Source organism: Rousettus aegyptiacus, unplaced genomic scaffold, assembly GCF_014176215.1.
Source record: "Rousettus aegyptiacus isolate mRouAeg1 unplaced genomic scaffold, mRouAeg1.p scaffold_m13_p_11, whole genome shotgun sequence".
Lineage (NCBI taxonomy): Eukaryota > Metazoa > Chordata > Mammalia > Chiroptera > Pteropodidae > Rousettus > Rousettus aegyptiacus.
Genome location: NW_023416286.1, coordinates 45,151,197 through 45,171,692, shown reverse-complemented (window position 1 = coordinate 45,171,692; position 20,496 = coordinate 45,151,197). Strand labels below are relative to the sequence as shown.

The window sequence follows — 20,496 nt, the reverse complement described above, 5'->3', positions numbered from 1 at the left end:
GCTTAGTTTTAAAGCCTCATCACTTTTCTTTTTTTTATGCCTCTCAATCCAGTTATACTAAACCAGTTTATTTCTCAATAATATTTTACTCATCTTAAGGTGTTTTGTACATACTTTGCTCCCAAATCTATGTAGGTCTTAATAACTTCTACTCATACTACTGATGAAGCATAAACACTATCATCTCTTTACACTTCGTTCTGGATAGGTGGGATATTTCTCTTATGCTCCACCCTTTTAGCTTTCTCTCTCCCCCACTAGATTTAAATAAGCACACAATAAACTATGTCTTTCTTTTTTTATCCCACTTTGTCTCCTTTATCTGTACAACCTTATCATTATCAACAACAAAATAACATCATCAACAGCTACAAAAAAAGGACACTCATAAAGGAGTCCAGAACTTTGTAGATGGAACACAATTCAGAATCAAGATTTTTAGAAAGATTTTGCTACAGAATTTAAAAATTATTAGTCAAAAAAATGCTGAACATATCATCATTGAACCAAAAGCCAGCTTTCACTCACTCACATTTACTAACAAGAATCTCTGACCACTCATCATAGCAAAGACGTAGATCCCCAGCATTATGCTGACTGACTGCCACATAATGACCAACTGGAATGACATACTTCTCTTCATTATTAACAAATAACTGTTGTTTTCCTATATTGTTTGGGATAGGGGTACTACAGTATTTAATGACTTAATTACTGGGTTTACTTTCCTCTTTGAGAGTTTCTATATCTAATATTCAAATACGTATTTGGTGTCTTTCAAGTACAGTACACTGCTTATATCCAGGGGTCCCCGGCCTTTTCTTCCCTCCACATGATTCTCATGTATGACGCCCTCACTTTAGTGACATGACACTTCCTGTAACATCACCATCATTATTGCATTATTGTCAGCAAAGATTCTCAACACATAAATTATATAAATGTCTGACCACCATGCTGTACTAATAATACAAAGTAAAACTGAATATCAACTGTAACTGAAAAAAAAAGTTGAACAGGAAGGGGGCTGTGACTAGATGGTATACCCCTAACCTATATCTGATTCATCATTAAATGCTCACTATCTACCACTGTGCTATGACACAACAGGTTTTCAGTAAGCATTTGTTGAATGAATGAGTTCACTAATGTGACCAGAACTTTCTACAAATTTCTAAGCTCTTAGACTTCTAGTCATATTAACCTAATTCGGAATAGATAGAAAAAGAAGGCTCCCTGAATTTTAGTGATTACAACTTCAGCTCTGCCATGAGAACTGAGAGTCAAATATTTTCAAAAGGAAATCTAATTACAAGACATTAGTTTTTCCTTTTTTATTCAAAAGGATAAGATCTATAAATGAATAAAAGTGTGAGGCAAGAATTCTTCATATACTTACTGCTTTTTTCAGCTATATTGAAGTATAGTTAACAAATAAAAATTGTAATATTTAAGGTGTACAGCTTGATGTTTTGATTTACATTGTGAAATTATCACCACAATCAAGCTAATTAACATATCCATCACCTCAGAGTTACTTTTTTGTGTGTGGTGAGCTCACTTAAGATCTATGTTCTCTGCAAATTTCAAGTGTACAATACACATGTGAGGTGAAGATGTGTTCATTTAACTCGATGAGAAGAATCCTTTCACAATACAACTACGGTTACTGTGCTAGACATTAAATCTTCAGAATTTATTCATCTTCTGTAACTAGAACTTTGTATCTTCTAACCAGTATCTCCCCACTTCCCTCTCTTCTCAGCCCCTGCAACCCACCATTCCACTCTCTGCTTCTATGAGTTTGACTATTTTAGATTCTACATGAGCGAAATCATGCAGTATTTGTCTTTCTGTATCTGGCTTATTTCACTTAGTATAATGCCCTCCAGGCTGTCCATGTTGAAAATGGCAGGATTTCCTTCTTTTTACGGCTGAATAACTTTTCCATTGGGTGTGTGTGTATCTACCTCACATTTACTTATCCATGGACAGACATTTAAGTTGTTTCTATATTCTGGCCACTGTGAATAATACTGCAATGAATATAAAATTGCAGATATCTCTTTGAGATAGTTATTTCATTTCCTTTGGATATAACCAGAAGTGATCATAAGGTAGTTCTATTTTTTAATACTTTGAGGAACCCCAATACCATTTTCAATAATGGCTATACCAATTTACATTCCCACCAATAGTGTACCAGTGTTCCCTTTTCTCTACATCATCGCCAACATTTATCTTTTGACTTTTTATAATGGTCATTCTAAGCGGTGTGAGGCAATATCTCATTGTAGTTTTGATTTGCATTTCCCTGATGATTAGTAATGGCGAGTACCTTTTCATATACCTGCTGGTCATTTGTATGTCTTCTTTTTAAAAATGTCTATTCAGATCCTATTCCCACTTTTTAATCAGATTATTTGTTTTTTGTTTTGTTTTGCTATTGAGTTATATGACCCCTTATATAGTTTGGATATCAGTCCCTTATCAGATATATAGTTTACAAGTTTTTTCTCCCATTTATAGGTTGCCTTTTCACTCTGTTGATTCTTTTGTTGTACAGAAGCTTTTTAGTTTGATACAATCCCACTTGTCTGTTTTTGCATTTTGTTGCCTTTGCTTTTGGTGTCATATCCAAGAATCATTGCCCAGAACATTGTCAAGAGGATTTTCCCCTATTTTTCTTCCAGTAGCTTTACGATTTCATGTTTTAAGTCTTTAATCCATTTTGAGTTGATTTTTGCATATGGTGTGAGATAAGGGTTCAATTTTATTCTTCTCTATGGGGATAGTCAGTTTTCCCAACACAACTAATGAATAGATTATCCTTTCCCCACTGTATAATCTTAGAACTTTTATTGATGATTGATTATAAATGTGTGGTATTATTTCTGAGCTCTGTATTGTTTCATGGGTCTATATGTCTCCTTTTATATCAGTATCATACTGTTTTGATTAATGTAGTTTTTATAATATACTTTGAAATCTGGAAGTGTGAAGTCTCTAGCTTTATTCTTTTGCTCAAGACTGCTTTGGCTATTTGGGATCTTTCTTGGTTCCATATGAATTTTAGGAATGTTCTTTCTATTTCTGTAAAGAATTCCATTGGGTTTTGATTACGAAAGCACTGAATCTGTAATCACTTTGAGTGTTATGTACATTATAATGATATTAATTCTTTTCATCCATGAAAACAATTGTCCTTCCTTTTATCTGTGTCTTCAATTTTCTCCATTAACATTTTATAATTTGCAGTATACAAATCTTTTACCTCTTTGGTTAAGTTTATTTCTAAGTATTTTCTTTTGTTGCTATTGTAAATGAGACTATTAATTTTCTTTTAGGGTAGTTTGTTGTTTGTATATAGAAATGTCACTGATTTTTATGTTGATTGTTTATCCTGCAACTTTACTGAATTTATTATATTAGTTCTAACAGTTTTTTGTTGAGTCTTTAAGGGTTTCTACATATACAATCATGTCTTCTGGATCATAATATTTAAGTCCATTTCCCAATACCTAGTACCATGCCTGACACAAAGTAGGCACCAAGTTAAAATGAATGATTTTGAATAGGGAATAATTCTAATAACAAGCATTATATTTTCTAGTTTTGAGAACAGTGTAAAAGCACCTACCTGATTTATCAATGATGGCATCAATCTCTTCAATCACATCAAAATAGGCTTCATTGTTTGTATATTTCACCCCGGTCCGTCGCCAAGGCACCACTGACAGCTGCCCAGTGGGAAGCTGGTCACCCACATTGGTGCTTCCTAAGACAATGAATATTATTGTAATTTCATTCCAATTTGATAATTGGATGTGACCAATTATCTAATAATCATAGAACACTTCTTTAGAAGTTTCTATGCTACCACTATTCATGTACTCAATTGAGGAACTTTTTTTAAAAAAAAAAAACTGAGAGTTTTCTCAACTTCTATATGGGTAACTCAGTCTATTTTAAAAACTTGTCGCCATCTGGTCTGCCTTCTCAAGAAGAATGAAGGTTAAAAAAGTTATCCGAGAAAGAGATATCATATTTTAGTTTTGAAAGTAACTTGAACTTGGTCTCTCAAATTCCACAATAGCTTGCAGCTTAAATAATGCATTGGCTTTCAGTAGGGATGGTAATCTACATACTGATATAAAAATTACATGGGTAAAAACAGTACCCTAGTTTGAGGCAGATTCTTAGGTGTATTTACGCTAGATATTAAAATGTATACATTAACATAATCTCTCTCATACCAATACTGAAACTTAGGAAAAGAATGCAAATTAGATCTATAAAAGCTGTAAATCAATTCCTTGACTTGTTCCCCCCCCCACAGGCATCAAATATATATATTTTTTTAATTCAAAAGTTGTATACTAAAATTATGAAATAATATAACTAATTCAAAATCTATTTCCTTCTTCTGTAACCTGGATCTTTTTGATCTAAAGAACGAACACACATGTATTCTACATGGTTATGAATACTTCAGCTTTAAAAAGTGGTTCTCAGATACCTTTTTCTAGATTAGAGTGAGATTCAGAAAAATGACTTCATAGTATTCATAAGTTATTCAGGCACTAATAAGGCTTTTAAGGTTTAAAATGAGCTCTGAATATTGAAAAATTGAACAAATTTATTTTCTTAAAAAGATGCACCACGTGCATGCTTTGGCAGCATGTATACTAAAAAGACGCACTATGTATTAAAATATGTTATCAAGCTATAATAATTAAATCAGTCTGATAATAAGGCAGAAAAGCCCCCCTCAAAAAAACGAAACAAAACAAAACAAAACTAAGAATCCATAATGACTTTGTACCTGATAAAAATATCATTTGAAAACAGGGGAAAAGGATAAATTATTCAAGAAACAGTGTTAGGAAAACTGGCTGACAATTAGGAGAAATGAACATAGAGCCTTACCTTATATTGTTTACCAAAATAATTTTCAAATGGATTAAAGAATTAAATCCAAAAATAAAAGCATGAAAGAACTAGAAGAAATTACACTTTTTATAAAATAAAATTTTACCTTTTCTAAAATCAAGAAGACATTCTCTGTTTTCTTCTAACAATTATAAAGTTTGTATGTGTTTAACTCTTTGATCTAGCTGGAACTAATTTTGTGTATAGAATAAGTAAAGGGACTTCATTTTCTTTCTATATCAAAGCCAACTTCCCCAATATATAGCAAATTCCTATAAAAGCAAGGGTATTTTTCTGGACTTTTTATTTTATTCCAATCATCTATTTGTCTATTTCTGGGCCAATACTATAATTTTAAAATTACCAACACTTCATAATATATACTGTATCTGACGGGGCACACTCTCTCTTGCTCTCTTTTTTTTTTAACATTATTTTCAAAATTGCCTTGGTTTTGATGGCTTATCTATTCTACGGGTTTTTGTCTTGTGTACCACGTGAACTTAATGCATCTTGATGTTTGACATGACAAATCTTTCAAATCCCTTTGTAATTCTTTTTCATACTTATCCTAGTGATTATAGCATATTTATACCACTTAAAATGTATTTTTCAATCGGTATGTCAAATTCCATGTAAATTCAGTTTATATATTTAGCAAGACCCAAAAGGTAAAACCTTAATGAAGCAGAATGATTAATTTTACCAAATCAAAAAATTTTAAATGTGGCTAAACAAACAACATCACGAACAATGTCAAATGACAAGTGATAGATTGTAAGAAAATATCTGTAACAGTTTTCAAAATATATAAAGAACTCCTACAAACTATCATGTATATTTCCAATATATGATAGTTTAATATCCTGAAGTAAAAGGAATTCTTTTAAATTAGAATGAACAAAGAAAAACATTTAACAACAAAAAAAAAATGGGCAAGGACACAAAAAGGTAATTTACAGTAGAGGAAAAATAGTCGATAAACATTTAAACAAGTTTTAACTTCCTTCATAATAAAAAATGACTGTGTAAATAACAAGGTATCACTAAGCTCAAATGGTCAGTTTTTAAAAAATTAATAATAATAATAATACAAAAGTTGTCTAGGCTGCATAAAAATTGCTACTGAAAGTACATATTGGTGAAGCTTTTCTGGAGGGCAATTTGGCACAATGCATTAAAGTCTTTAAAATATACACACCCTTTGATCCAGCAATTCTACTTCTAGTACTGAAAAAAAATATTCTAGATATGCACAAGGACTTAAGTATAAGAATGCTAATTCCTTGTTATTTAAAAGAATGAAAAGTCAGAAACATCATAAACAGGGACTGAATAAATAACTCAGGGACTATATCATATGGCAGAAAACTGTAAAGTCACTAGAAATGATGTAGAATAGTTATCATAATGAGATAATATTCATGAAATATTGACAAAAGCCCAGTTTAAAATAATATACAAGAGTTGTTTTTTTTAAACAATTATGTTCATCCATCATCCATCTATCTAGAAAAGACAAAAAACATATACACCAGTATATTAAAAGTATGATGAGATTAAGAGCTATTTTCATGTTCTTTGTGCTTTTCTGTATTTCCAACATTTCTATAATGCTCCTCTGTTTCTTCTGTAATCAGAAAAATGTTATTTTTAAAGGAGAACACTTCATTCTGTAATTGAAATCAGGGTATTTTCTACACAATAAAAATCTATTTTAGGTCATACTCAAAGACTTATAAAGAGCAAAATTAAAGCACTTAGACATTGGAGATCCCCAAAGATAAGCACTCAAAACAATGCACAATAGGGGACTAGGCCACACCCATGATGGCACTGGCTTTCTGTGGGTTTCCCCTTTCTCCATACCTGTTATGGTGTTGACAACTGTTCGAAGGATAGTGGGAGGCTTTATCAGTTCTTTGAGGATGTTTGACTCAGTAGCTAACGGAAACCCATTGTCAAGCATCTCTTCCAATACCTCATAAACCACAACCACATTGTCTTTGATCACTGGCTCTGAACAGACTCCAAAATAATCCTGATGAAAATACAATATATACATTTATCACTCAGATACTGTAATAATTGAACGAATGTTCCTAGAGAATAAGGATCTAGTAAACACTGTGTTTACTCAGTGTTTCTGGGATACTCTTCTACAATGAGTGAATGAAGCCATCTAGGGAATATATAGTTCTCTTAGGCAGCTGGCTTGGTAGAAAGAACACTGCACTGGCTTATAGTACTAGTGTCATTTCTAACTTTTTACAATAAACTAGAATAAGTCATTTAACCTCTTTGGTTTCTTCAACTAGATAAAATATGTAGAATACAAAATTGAATCTAAACCATTACATGTGCTATAAACAAGAATTTGAAAGAACTATGCAAAATGATAATACTTAATATGACATAGACGGGACCTGAAAATCTTTTTAACCCTCACTGTTGTGCTGTTCTTTAACATTCATGCAGGTAATAAGAACTGAGAGGGAGATAAAATAAAATGAGGGGGATGAGCTAGCACACCAGATCTTTTTGGATCATTCCTACTCTAAAATGCTAGGATTCTAAGAATGCTTTGTCTATTTATTAACAAAGGCTATACTTAGTTACTAAATTGTCTGGATTGTGTGAAAAGCACTGGATTCCAAATCTGATTAAGTCATACTAACTAATTTGGGTCTTACTTTCTTTAATAGAATAATCAGGATAATACCATTAGAGACACACAAGGATGTTCTAAGAACTAAGCACAATTGATGAAATGATAATATATGCGAAAGTGCTTTGTATACTATAAAGTAGTATGTAAAATGTGATGCATGCATGATGAAATGATTTAGAAAGAAATGCTTGTAGTTATTGGTATGCCCTTCTAACAGTGTCAGCCAGGTCTTTTACTCTGGGATGATCATACGACCCTTCTTGAACTCGTCCTGTAAAGAGAAATTTACCCTTTTTGAGAAAGCCCATTCTATTCATGGACAGCTCTTATTATTAGAAAGTTCTTTCTGTTGCGAAACTAAAAATTCCTTCCTAGATCTACCTTACAGAATAAGGTTATATAACAGCCGCACTGTTATTTGAAAACAACTATACGCTTCCACTTCAATTTTTTTTTCTCACAGCCAAATTCCCTGTTTGATCCTTCTACTGTTCATGCTATGGTATGGTTTCTATATTATTTTACCATTTTGTCATTGCCTTGAATACACTCTAGTTTTCCAATATTCTCCTCAAATTATGACATCCAAAATTGATCATAGACTTCAGATGTGATTTAAATTATACCAGATGTCAATTATCCAGTGTCATTCCAATATCCAAAAGCACTTAGGAGTTAGGAATGTGTGTCTAAAACAAAAGATTTCTTCTTAAAAAATGAAGATTTAAGGGAAAAAAAGTTATACATTTCCCTCCCAAGAGTGATTTTATTTTGAAAAATAAATAAAACACCTCACTACATTTTATAAATCAGGAAGAATGTGAACTGAGCAATTGGAAAGTAAACTTGTAAGTACAACAAAGTGCTATAGAAAAAGTTCTTGCAATTCTATAGCTGAAACTCTCATTACATTCTAGTCTTGGAAAAATAATACAGCCAGAGAGAATGCAAATCAGGTAAGACATAAAAATCAGAATGTATCCATTTACCTTTAACAAATGCTTCAAAAATGACAAGTTCTGAAGTCCCAGACTTCCAAACCAGACGCTTTATTGTTTTCTGAAATTCCTCTGTGGTTTCAACTAGATTAAACAACTTTTCTCACTTCCTATCCTGTAATTAGTTACATAATATTGTAATTTGAAGCTAATGTTGAGTTTCACCAATGGAACTGTTAATCCTAGGATGGGGTAAAATATCATATGTGGAAATCATAACAATGCCCAGTTAGAGTGGTTTAAGATCATAACTACTGGGTTGGTTTTTCTACATATAGTTCCTCCACATACTGGGGTTTATAATTCTCAGGTTTTCACTGTGTAGGAACTATTATATCACATGAGAACTGGAATCTAAGAATAGTACTATCCGAAAGTGTTTGTGGGAAAAATCATAAAATACAATTCTCTTGGAATGAAGCCTGTTTTAGACATGTGATGTTGATATGAGTGCAAATGAAAGCATTCTTTGACTTTTTAAATTTTTATCATAACATCTGAGTCCTCATTCTCTTCTCCAATTTCACAATTTCTGTATTCATATGACTAATTTCAGACCTCACATGACAAGAAGATAAAGGGCCTTTGCTTCTCATTTACCATTTGAGTTATGCAAATAACCACAACAGTTAGAAGTTGAGCGATTCTTTTAGGGAGATGATTCTACCGTCTGAATCCAGAGTCTAGGCAGCCTAAAATCCTGTGCCATAAATGGTGCCGACATCCTAGTACAAATAACCTCCCCTGTAACCCACTCTCAAGATCTTCAAATCTATTCCTGAAAGAAAACCTCAAAAGGAAAACTACATCTTGTAAAATGTGTCCCTTAAATTCTTATGGGTACAGAAGATTTTCTAATCCTAAATTTGCTCATCACTAGTAGTCCTATGCTGTGGATAAGCACCCCAAACCCAAGATGAAGTATGCAGTCACAAATTACCCCTGCCAGGGAGAGTAAAAATTTAAAAATATATATATATCTTTACACACTCATCACTTTTTGATGCAACTCAAAATAACGTAGCTAATGGTTAGCATCAAGTCCACAATATACATATCTTTTTAAAAAAAACTAAACTCCTCTGATTTGTGAACAAAAAGTAGGACAATACAAATCTCGAGAAGTAAAATGACTATCTACAATCATACCAAGTAAGGTGGCTTTCTCATGCAACAGGTGCAAAAGCATTCAATTTATCATTTTAGATGCAGCCAATTCAATCAATAGAATCTATTATCTTATCAGATGGGAGAGGAAGTGAGCAATGTCAGAGTTTTGATTTTTTAAAAAGTTCCTTAATAAGACTGAATACAATGGAAACAGAACTGAAAAGACTTTATAATTTACATGTATCAACTTCCTCACATTCACGCACCTGAAATGTGTCCACTACTCGGTGAAGGAACTCAATGACAAACAGAGGAGGGACTTCTGTCTGGATCACAGCCACAAAGAAGATCTTGTGTCGGTAAACACTTAAGAGATAATGATGAGGGGTAGAAATAACTGGTGGTACATTTTCTGCCTCAGTAGCTCTCTCTTGTGCCTCAAAAAAATAATCACAAACAGAACGGCTGACCACACTTTTCCAATGTTTCTCCAGGAAAATATCGCCAGAGGAGTTGATCAAGAAAAGGCTATGGATCATGGTGGAGACTGTCAGTGAGAGTGGAAAGTCTTTTTCAATCTGAAAACCTCAGGACTCTGAAAATTATCAAGCCTAGAAACAAAAGAAGCTATGATCAGTTCCATTATACCAAAACACCTTCCTCATCTTTCCCAGCAGACCAAGTCTTACCTACTTTTCAAGACTAAATTCATCTTCCTCTACTGCATGAACCTGAAGTACACCTCCCTGAAATTCCTAAGGATAACTATTAGCCACTTTGTTAATCCTTACTAGTGCTTGAATCATATTCATTTAAAATTTGACTTAATTCTTGAATATATATTTTCTCAAATGGACTGAAATCTCCTTGAGAAAAAAGACCATGCCTCAGATTTTTTGTTGCCTCATTGCACAGTGCTTCCTTGCATATAAGCGGTCTTCGAAAATATTAATGAGTTTCATGTATTTGGCCACAACTGACACGCATATAAGAAATGTTTTTGGTTGTACAGTCTTCATATCATAGCCATTAGCCAAATATGGCCATTGAGCACTTAAAATGTGGCTGGTCCAAAATGATATGTTCTATAAATATAAGACACACACAAGATTTTGAAGGCTTTGTATGAAAATGAAAACTTAGGATATCTTACCAATAATTTAATATTGATTAAATTACTCTTAATATTGATATTTTGAATATACTAGGTTAAATAAAATCTATTAAAATTAATTTAATCTGTTTTATTTTTTAATGTGGTTACTAGAAAAATGTAAAATTACATAGTTTGTGGCTTGCATTACATTTCTATTGGACAGCGCTGGTCCATGGAATGGAAAGCTGTCACTTTAATCTTTATTCATTGTCAGACCTCATTCTCTAAGTATTTGTTATATACAGGATCTGCGTTGAATGCTTTAAAAAGATCCCTCTGGAGATACCCTTGGTTCCTCAGGAGACAACAATTCTGCGATGCCAGTCCCCAGGATCAGGCGGTCGCGCTTAGACCCCAACTGTGGCCATCCCGCGAACTGGCAACGTACTGGCCTCAGAAGGTCAACCGCAAAGGCCTATGGTACCAAGTGCCCTAGCTAGCTTAATCCCTCTGCCTGCTGACAAGAAGGCAGGACGAGGAAGCTGAGAGCAGCTAGGATGTGAAGGAGGAGAGGCGGCTGCCAAAATAGGATATTTTTGCGCTGGTCCAGCGCATCATCCCTAGACTCCTGCGAGCTAGGGATGATGGAGACCGGGTCGTGACGGGTGGATTTAAGATGTGCGCACGTTTGGACTGTGTAAAGGGTCGCCAGCCTGCACACGTGCGTTACCATGGCAACAGTGTCCCCTCCTCCCTCAGCCATTGGGTTGCAGCGAGCCACCTCCGCAGCCCGGTACTCAGTCCCTTACCTCTCCTCGCCGCATCCCACAGCGCGAAGAGTCAGTCCTACCGCATCCCGTGACCCTGCTCCCGCCCCGCGCGCCTCCGCCCCACCCTAGCGCGCCCCAGTCCCACCCTGGCCAGCTACGAGCGCACGCTGCCCCCTCCCCGTACCCAGGTCGCCAGCCCTCCTCACCCGCTTTGCTCTTCTCAGCGCCCACCGTTCCGCTGCGCGGATAGACCCCGCCCCCAGCCCCCCCCTCCAGCCCCCCGCGCCGGCCGCCGCACGCCCGCTGATTGGCCGGCCCTCGGGCCTCGCGCCAGCTACCTCGGATTGGGCGTCGGTAATCTGCCCCTCCCTCTGATTGATCGCTGCTAGCTGTTGACTGACTCTGTTCGCGGGCTCAAGCCCCCAGCTGGCTCTTGTTGAGGTTTCAGTAATCTCCGATTGGTGCAGATCTGTGGCTCCAAGCCCTGACTGGCTGTCGTAAACAGTCAGCCGGGCCCCTAATCATCAGTCACAAAGGGCCCGGCCCGCTGCCGCAGCCACCTGCGTAACCGCAGAATGCGCCTAGAGGGGAATGCTAAAAAGTGTGATTTCCAAGGCATGATTTATTTTGATAGCGTATTATGGGAAATAAATTGTGAGCAGTAATAACTAGTCTCCATTAGATAAGTGCGTTTCAAAAGAGACGTGAAGCCTTTTCATTTATGTGCATTGGGAAATTGCTATATAATGTGTTATTGAGAGCTCTGGACCTGGATTCAGGAGGCCTTTTCCAACTCCAGTAGACCACCACTTGCTTGACCTTGGGCAAGGCACCTGACCTTTCAGAATCTTAGGCCCCAGAGCTGAAAACGAGAGGGTTAGGTAGGTATCGCATTGGAGCTCTAATGACTTTGACATTATTATTTTAAATTTAAGTGATTCAAGTCATCGCAATCAGAAAAGCATGGAGTAGAAGTCAAAAAATAAGGTTCAAATCCAGTTAAAAGAAAAATTAGTTATTAAATGAGATAAGGTGTGGGAAGGGTTTGCCTCAGTGCCTGACACATTGTACGTGTCCCATAAAATGGTTAACTGGTTATCATGATAATGATGTCCACCTAGACAATGAGGGTGTCACCCTGCCTGTGCTTTAGTTTCCACTTTGGTAAAGTGGAGCGTAAGTGGCAGCTCCTCCTTACACAGGACCATGATAAATGTTTGTTCGAAGTAGTGTGGATTGTTCCCTGCAACATTCACTAAGCGCAGATAGTTCGCTAATTCTGAACAAAGTAAAAAAGAAAACCCAAAATTAAAATATCTGAATAATATGGCATCCTGTAAGCCTAGGGACTGTGGTGCCAGACTGCCTGACTTTGAAGTGCTATAACATTTACCAGCTGTGTCACCTTGGGAAAGCATCTTAATTTCCCTAAACTTCAACTTTCTCACTTCTCAAATAAGGACACTAGTAGTACTCTTTGTAGATTTGTTGTGAGGATTGAGTTAGAAAAAGTTTTAGCAATTGTTATTACCTAAGAAGCAGCACAAGATATAATTAAACATAGTTACTAAACAATGTGTGTTTAAGGTGAAGAAATGCAGTTACTGTTGTGGGCATTTCTTATTCATTCATTGAATTAACATTTACTGAGAGTTTCCCGAGTATCAAGCTCTGTGATGAGGATGCTGCAATGACTGATATCGCAAACTGATATCACAGTGCCTAGATGACAAATGAGAAGCAAGTAATTACAAATGAGCAAAGAGGACACATTGGGTGGGGGGGGGGGGTGGGGGAGGGTTGCTGGTGGAGGGAGTGACCTAGGGTCAAGGAAGTCCTTCTAAACTGAAACCTAAAAGATGAATATGAATTCCGCTGAGGTGGAAGGACAGAGAGAAGAGTACATGTAGAAAATTCCAGAGATGAGAGAGTGAACTACAGCCGAGTTAGAATGGGAAAGAGTGTAGACTTTCTTTCTCCTTCCTTCCTCCCTCCCTTCCTCCCTCCCTCCCTCCCTCCCTCCCTCCCTCTCTCTCTCTCTCTCTCTCTCTCTCTCTCTCTCTCTTTCTTTCTTTCTTTCTTTCTTTCTTTCTTTCTTTCTTTCTTTCTTTTCTAAAATGAGATGAGGAAGACAAATAGGAGCCCGGTGGTTGTGAGCTTCGTAATAATTGTTAGTAGTTTAAAAGACCATGTACCATGCAAAGTCCATTAATCTCATAAATATTTAGTGAGTCCTCCTATATACCCGGCACTGTTCCAGTGCTTGGATATATAATACCAGTGAACATAAGACAAAAATTCTTGCCTTAGAGGAGCTTACATTCTAGTGAGGGAAAACATATAATAATCAATAAAAATAAAAAGTAAAGTATATTATATTAGAAGGATGTAAGTGCAATGGGAAAAAGAGATTCAGAATGTCATGGGACATCGTTTTTATTTTTTTATTTTATTTTATTTTTTTAGGTGAAGCAACCCTTGGTTGACCCCACAGATTGCAAGGACCTTGTCATCTTACAATCCCTTATTTTTTATTTTTTTATGCCTACAGCACCTGGTCTTCCTAGGTGGTCTCCCATCCAAGTACTAATCAGGCCCAACCCTGCTTAGCTTCCAAGATCAGACAGGATCAGGCTTATTCAGGGTGGCATGGGTGTAGAATGGGATCTAGTTTTTAAAAAAGTAATGAGAGTGAGTCTCATTGAGAAAAGACTTTGATCAAAGATTTGGAGGAGAGGGAGTTAGTTACAGGGATATCCTATAAAGGGAATAGACAATGCGAAAGCCTTAAGACCACAGTGTGCTTGAGGAGTCTCAGGAACAGTAAGGATAATAGTGTAGCTGGAGTCAAATGAATATGAGGTAAAGTAAAAGATGAGGTTACAGAGTCAAGGATGGGGACCGGATTACATTTATCAATCTGCTGGGTTGAGAAGAGACTGTAGATGGGCCAGGGTGGAAGGACACTCATTAGAAGATTGCTGCAGTAATCTAGGTGAGAGAGGTATGAGCTTGGGCAGGGTGTGGCCATGAAAAGGGGGAGCCAAGATTCTGTACACAGTCTGGAGGAGCCAGCCGGATTTCCTGATAGATGGGATGTGGGGAGTGAAACAAGAGGAAAATGCAGGACATCTGAGCCTGATCAACTGGAAAACTAATTCCATGAATCGACATTTAAAGGACTATGGATAAAGCAGGTTTGAAGGGGAAAAAATCAAGAATTCAAGCTTGGACACATTAAGTTTAATATATCTGTAGCTCTATTAGCCACCCAAGTGGAGATGTTGAGAAGGCAGCTGGATATATATGAGCCTAGGATTCTGGACAGAGGGCTAAACTGCAGATGTAAATTTGGGAGTTATCAGTATATAGATATTTAAAGCCATGAGACCAGCTGAGATGACTAAGGGAGTGTGGGACATTCCAAATTTCAGTTTATAGAGGAGAGGAAGATCCAGATTCCTTTAATCTTCCCAATGCTCCTAAAAGAAATTACTTTTATGATCCCCTTTTTATAGATGAGAAAACTGCAGTGAGTGCTTAGGTAACTTGCCAAAAGTCAAGTAAGCAAGTAAGTAGTTGAGCTGGACTTTGACCACACTGGAACATTGAAGCAGTCTGGCTCAGAGTGCACACAGACCTCCTGCCTCTCTCGTAAGCCTGGGAGCCCATTGAAGAAATGTTAAATAGGAGAGTGAAGTGCTTTCAGATTTATGTTTCAGAAAGACCATGAGTGTGGGATGGGTTGGAGAAGGTCAAGGTTGGCAGCAGGGAGATCATTTAGACTATTGCATTAATCAACATGAGAGATGCTAGAGACTTAACCAGGATGGGGGATTTAAAAGAAGTGGACAAATTCCAGAGGTGTTTTGCAGGTAGAACGATAGGGATTGGGGATTAACTGAAGGTGAGTGGTGAAGGAGAATGAGGAATCAAAGATTATTCTTTAGTTTCTAATTTAGACAACTGTGTGGATGAAAGTGTCATTTGTTGAGATGGGGATTGCTGGCAGAGAGGAACAGTTAGGGCACGGAGAGATGGCATGCATTCAGTCATAGCAATGCCAGGTCGACACTCAAATATTTGTTGAGTTGAATTGAACAATACAGAATTGGGGAGTTTGTATAGTACAGCAGTCCCCATCATTTTTGGCACTAAAGACTGACGCTCCTATGAAAATCTAATGCCTGATGATCTGAGATGGAGCTGAGGCAGTGATGCTAGTGCTGGAGAGCTGCTGCAAATACAGATGAAGATTCAGCTCGGTTGCCCGCCGCTCACCTCCTGTCGTGTGGCTGGCTCCTAAAAGGCCACAGACCCATATAGTCCGCAGAGGCCTTGCTCGTTGAGAAAGACATTTTAAAGAGCTCTGCAGTGAGCTCCAACACACTTCTCCAGCTTTGACATTTCCTCCTCTGTCCATGGATACCGCCCTTGCATCAGACCTCACTACTGGTCACGAATGGAGAAACAGCATGCCTGCCTTCTGTGTCTTTGTTCTCACGGATCCCTCTACTTGGCAAGTGTTTGTCTCTTACTCATCCTATTTGTAGAAGTTCTTCCCAGCCCTCAAAGGCCTAGCCATATGTTTTCTCCTCCACAAAGTCTGTCCCAACCTGGAGAACCCCACACTGGAAGAAATTTCTCCGTCCTCTGTAATTAAATAGTCATTCACAGCTCTTTCATGTAAACTACAGTACTTTTGAGACCTGCCATGCATTTGTGTACGCAATTTGATCACCATAACTGAATTGTAAACTCCTTGACCAGTGTGTATATCTCAGTGCCTTATATACATTCATTCATTTACTTAACTAACATTTATGGGAGGTTCCACTACCTCCTGGACACTGAGAGGACAAGAACAATTAAAGCATGTCCTCAAGGAGCTTACAATCAAATGTAGAAAAAAATCTAAAGAAATGACCATCTCCCTTTTAAAAATCAAAACCAGTTTTTTTAAGGCTGGCCACGTTAAGAGCTTGCCCTTGTAGAGAGGAGAGCCTGAACATGACACACCTACTATCGAAAAAGAGACCAAACTTCCCCATTAGGGACCTCCCACTACTGGCTGCTGCTCCCACCATGTTGGACTTGGGAGGCTCGGTATCCCTTTATCTCTTCAACACCAGTTTAGACACACTAGATTTTGTTTAATTTTCCATTGCAGAGCAAATACCAGGGTGGACACTTATACAAAGTTTGTATAAAGACTTGAGGATAATAAAAGGAAAATGAACAGAAAGAGTAACATGCAAGTAATAGTGTTGCTCACAAGATATGATGTAATCAGGGTATCTTGAGATGCATACCCGGTACTCCAGACGGCAGAGGTTCTCTCTATAACTCCTCTTACTCCGGAGCCCCAGGAAAATCATCTCAAGTTCCTGAAATGCAAACCATGCCTGACAAGAAAACAGCAGCATCCCTCTCCTAGAAGCCTCGAGCAGGCCTACTGCACTCCAGTCTTCGGGAAAGTGATTGTCACACCAAATGGCCTCTTCCCTAGAAAATGAACCCCAAGAACATCCAATTGTGAGGGACTCCCACCTCAGGGGCATGGCATTTTTCTATGGTTTGTTACTAGGCAGTCCTCCATTTTCTGTCTATTCTCTTTGCCTTGAGTACCTCATGAGTATAAGAACTCTTTTAATGACGATGACTCTTGGTTTTATATGTCCAACCTCAACCTCTTCACAGAGCTCCAGACCCACATATCCAATTACCCACTTGATATTTCCACTTAGGCACCTCACAGACATCCTAACAGGGCAAAAAGGAGCTCTTGCGTTTCCTTCCCAAATATGATTCTTCCTTTAGACCTACTCCACCTTGTTTTCTTCTTCTCAGTAAATGACATCACTATCTACTCAACTACTCAAACCAATACCCACAAGTTATTCTTAAGTCCTCCATTGCCTTCATCCCCTCCTCTGGTCAGAAGCAAACCCTGTTGCTTCTATCTCTAAGGCATATCAGGAAACCATCCTCTCTCCAACTCCACTGTCATTACCCTAGTCCAGGCCACCATCGCCTCTTGCTTGAAAGATTATAAACCCTCCCAGTTCTACTCTCACTCCCTTCAATCCTTTTTCTATACAGCAGCAAAACCGAGCTCTCATTTTTATTTTTTATTCTCTTTAAAAAGCCATTTTACTAAGATGAAATGTATATGCCGTACCATTCACCCTTTTAAAATGGTTTTAGTATATGCATAGAGCTGTGCAACCATTGCCACAATCTAATTTTAGAACATTTTTGTAACCCCCACCAAAAAACCCTGTAGCTAGAGTTAGCAGTCACTTTTCATTTGCTCCCAACTTCCCAACCCTAGGCAAACTCTATTCTACTTTCTGTCTCTGTAGATTTGCCTCTTTTGGACATTTCCCATAAATGGAATCATACAATATGTGAAGTTTTGTGACTGCCTTTTTTTATTTTGAGAAAAATATCATTATTTTATTCAGGCAAGAAATATTTATTGAATATCTATACTACACAAACAATGACAATACACATTTTATGCTTATGGTTATTTCCCTTTGAAGACCTCTTTGTAAACAGGCATATGAAGAAAGGAAAGATAATTGTGATCAATTATTTTGGAATTAGGATGTATGTTTAAAGAAAAAGAAATGTATTTATAATCCTAAGCGGTTAAGGCAAATGTGACTATAATTCATTCCTTTATTTATTCATTTGTTCAGTCATTTATTTTGACCCTCTTTACTTATTTCTCTACCTGCCCCCAGCAATCACCAATTTATTCTCTGTATCTATAAGCTGTTTTTTTTAAATTCCACATATAAGAGAAATCATATGGTATGTGTCTCTGTCTGACTTATTTCATTAGCATAATGCCATCAAGTTCCATTCACGTTGTTGCAAATGGCAAAATTACATTCTTTTTTGTGGCTGAATAATATTTCATTATATATATATATATATATATATAATATCACAATTTCTTTATCCATTTATCCATCAGTGGACATTTTGGTTGTTTTTATATCTTGGCTATTATAAATAGTGCTACAATGAACACAGGAGTACATATGTTTTTTTGAGTTAGTGTTTTAATTTTTGAATGAATACCCAGAAATGGAATTGTTAGATCATATGGTAGCTCTATTTTTATTTTTTTGAGGAAACTCCATACTGTTTTCCATACTGGCTACACCAATTTACATTCCCAACAATAGTGCACAAGGGTTGCCTTTTCTCCAGATCCTCACCAATATTTGCTATTTCTTGTCTTTTTGATAATAGCTATCTAACAGGCATGAGGTGATATCTCATTGTGGTTTTGATTTGCATTTTCCTAGTGATTAATGATGTGAGAATCTTTTGAGGTACCTATTGCCTATCTGTACGTGTTCTTTGGAGAAATGTCTATTGAGATCTTCTATCCCTTTTTAAGTCAAATTTTTGGGGTTTAGTTTTTTTTTTTTTTTTGCTATTGAGTTGTATGAGTTCTTTATATATTTTTTGTATGTTAACCCGTTATCAGATATATAACTTGAAAATATTTTCTTCCATTCAATAGGTTGCCTTTTCATTTTGTTGATAGTTTCCTTTGTTGTGCAAAAGCCTTTTAGTTTAATGTAGTTCCACTTGTTTATTTTTTGCTTCTGCTTTTTTATGTTTTGTGTCAGATTTTAAAATTATTGCCAAGATTTATGTCAGGAACAAGCATTTGACGAAATTTAACATTCATTTATGATTAAAAAAACAATAAAACCTCTCAACAAAGCGGATAAAGAGGGAATGTGCTTTGACATAATAAAGGCTATATATGACAAGCCCACAGCTAACATCATACTAAATGGCTAAAAGTTGAAAGTTTTTCTCTAAGATTAGGAACAAGACAAGGATGCCTACACTTGTCATTTTTATTCAAAATAGCATTGGAATTCCTAGCTGGAGCAATTAAGTAAGAAAAAGAAATTAAAGGCATCCAAATTGGAAAGGAAGAAGGAAAATCATCACCGCAGATGGCATGATAATATATGTTGAAAACCTTAAAGACTTCATCAAAAAAGTCTTAGAACTAATAAATGAAATTGGTAATGTTGCAGGACACAAAATCAATACACAAAAATCTGTTGTATGTCTAAACACTAATTACAAACCATTAGAAAGAAAAAATTAAGAAAACAAACCCATTTACAATTACATCAGAAGAATAAAATAGCTAGGAATAAATTTAACCAAGGAGGTGAAAGACCTGTATACTGAAAACTACAAGACATTAAGGAAAGAAAATGAAGAAGACATGACTAAATGGAAAGATGTTTTATGCTTATGGATTAAAAAATTAATATTGTTAAAATGTCTATAGCATTCAAAGCAATTTACAGATTCTACTAGTTCCACTCTCACTCGCTTAGATCCATTATCTATATGGCAGCAAAAGTGAGTTTTTACAACTGTGAACTGTTATCTGCAGGTTAGAACCCTTCGATGCCTTCCCATGACATTAAATCCAAATGCCTTTATAGCACCTTGCTATAGAATGAATGTTTGTGTCCCCTCAAAATTCATGTTAAATTCTAATTCCCAATGGGATGGTATTTGGAGGTGGGGCCTTTAGGAGGTGATTAGGTCAGGAAAGTGGGGATCTTATGAATGCATTTCTTAAAAAAGAGAACCCAAAGAGCATCCTTGCCTATTCTACCATGCGAAGACACAACAAGAAGATGGCTGTCTATGAACCAGGAAGCATATCCTCACCAGACACTGAATCCACCAACACCTCGATCTTAAATTTCCCAGCCTCCACAACTGTGAGAAATAAATGTGTGTTGTTTAAGCCACCCGGTCTATGGTGTTTTTGTTATAGCAGCCCAAACATGCTAAGGCACACCTCTTTTGTCTATTCTCTCCCAGATTTCCAATTAAATCTCTTGCCATTCCTCC

General features: G+C 36.7%; 1 protein-coding gene and 1 pseudogene across 4 annotated transcripts in view; both read right to left on the bottom strand.

Moving 5' to 3' along the window:
* The window catches only part of AP3M2 (adaptor related protein complex 3 subunit mu 2), a 65,618-nt gene that overhangs the window by 8,571 nt on the left and 36,551 nt on the right, over window positions 1-20,496 (bottom strand). The window contains exons 1-4 of one of the 4 annotated variants that reach the window (XM_016127391.2): window positions 11,916-12,033; window positions 9,978-10,322; window positions 6,802-6,973; window positions 3,641-3,778 (exon numbers count right to left, since the gene is read on the bottom strand). In XM_016127391.2, coding sequence (XP_015982877.1) covers window positions 3,641-3,778; window positions 6,802-6,973; window positions 9,978-10,250 — 583 coding nt within the window. In that variant the 5' untranslated portion in view covers window positions 10,251-10,322; window positions 11,916-12,033. Of the gene's footprint in view, window positions 1-3,640; window positions 3,779-6,801; window positions 6,974-9,977; window positions 10,323-11,616; window positions 11,688-11,783; window positions 11,831-11,915; window positions 12,034-20,496 lie in introns of those variants that run through there. The other 3 variants (XM_016127390.2, XM_036228750.1, XM_016127392.2) reach the window with 3 other exon arrangements.
* LOC118609507 lies at window positions 14,120-14,238 on the bottom strand (annotated as a pseudogene).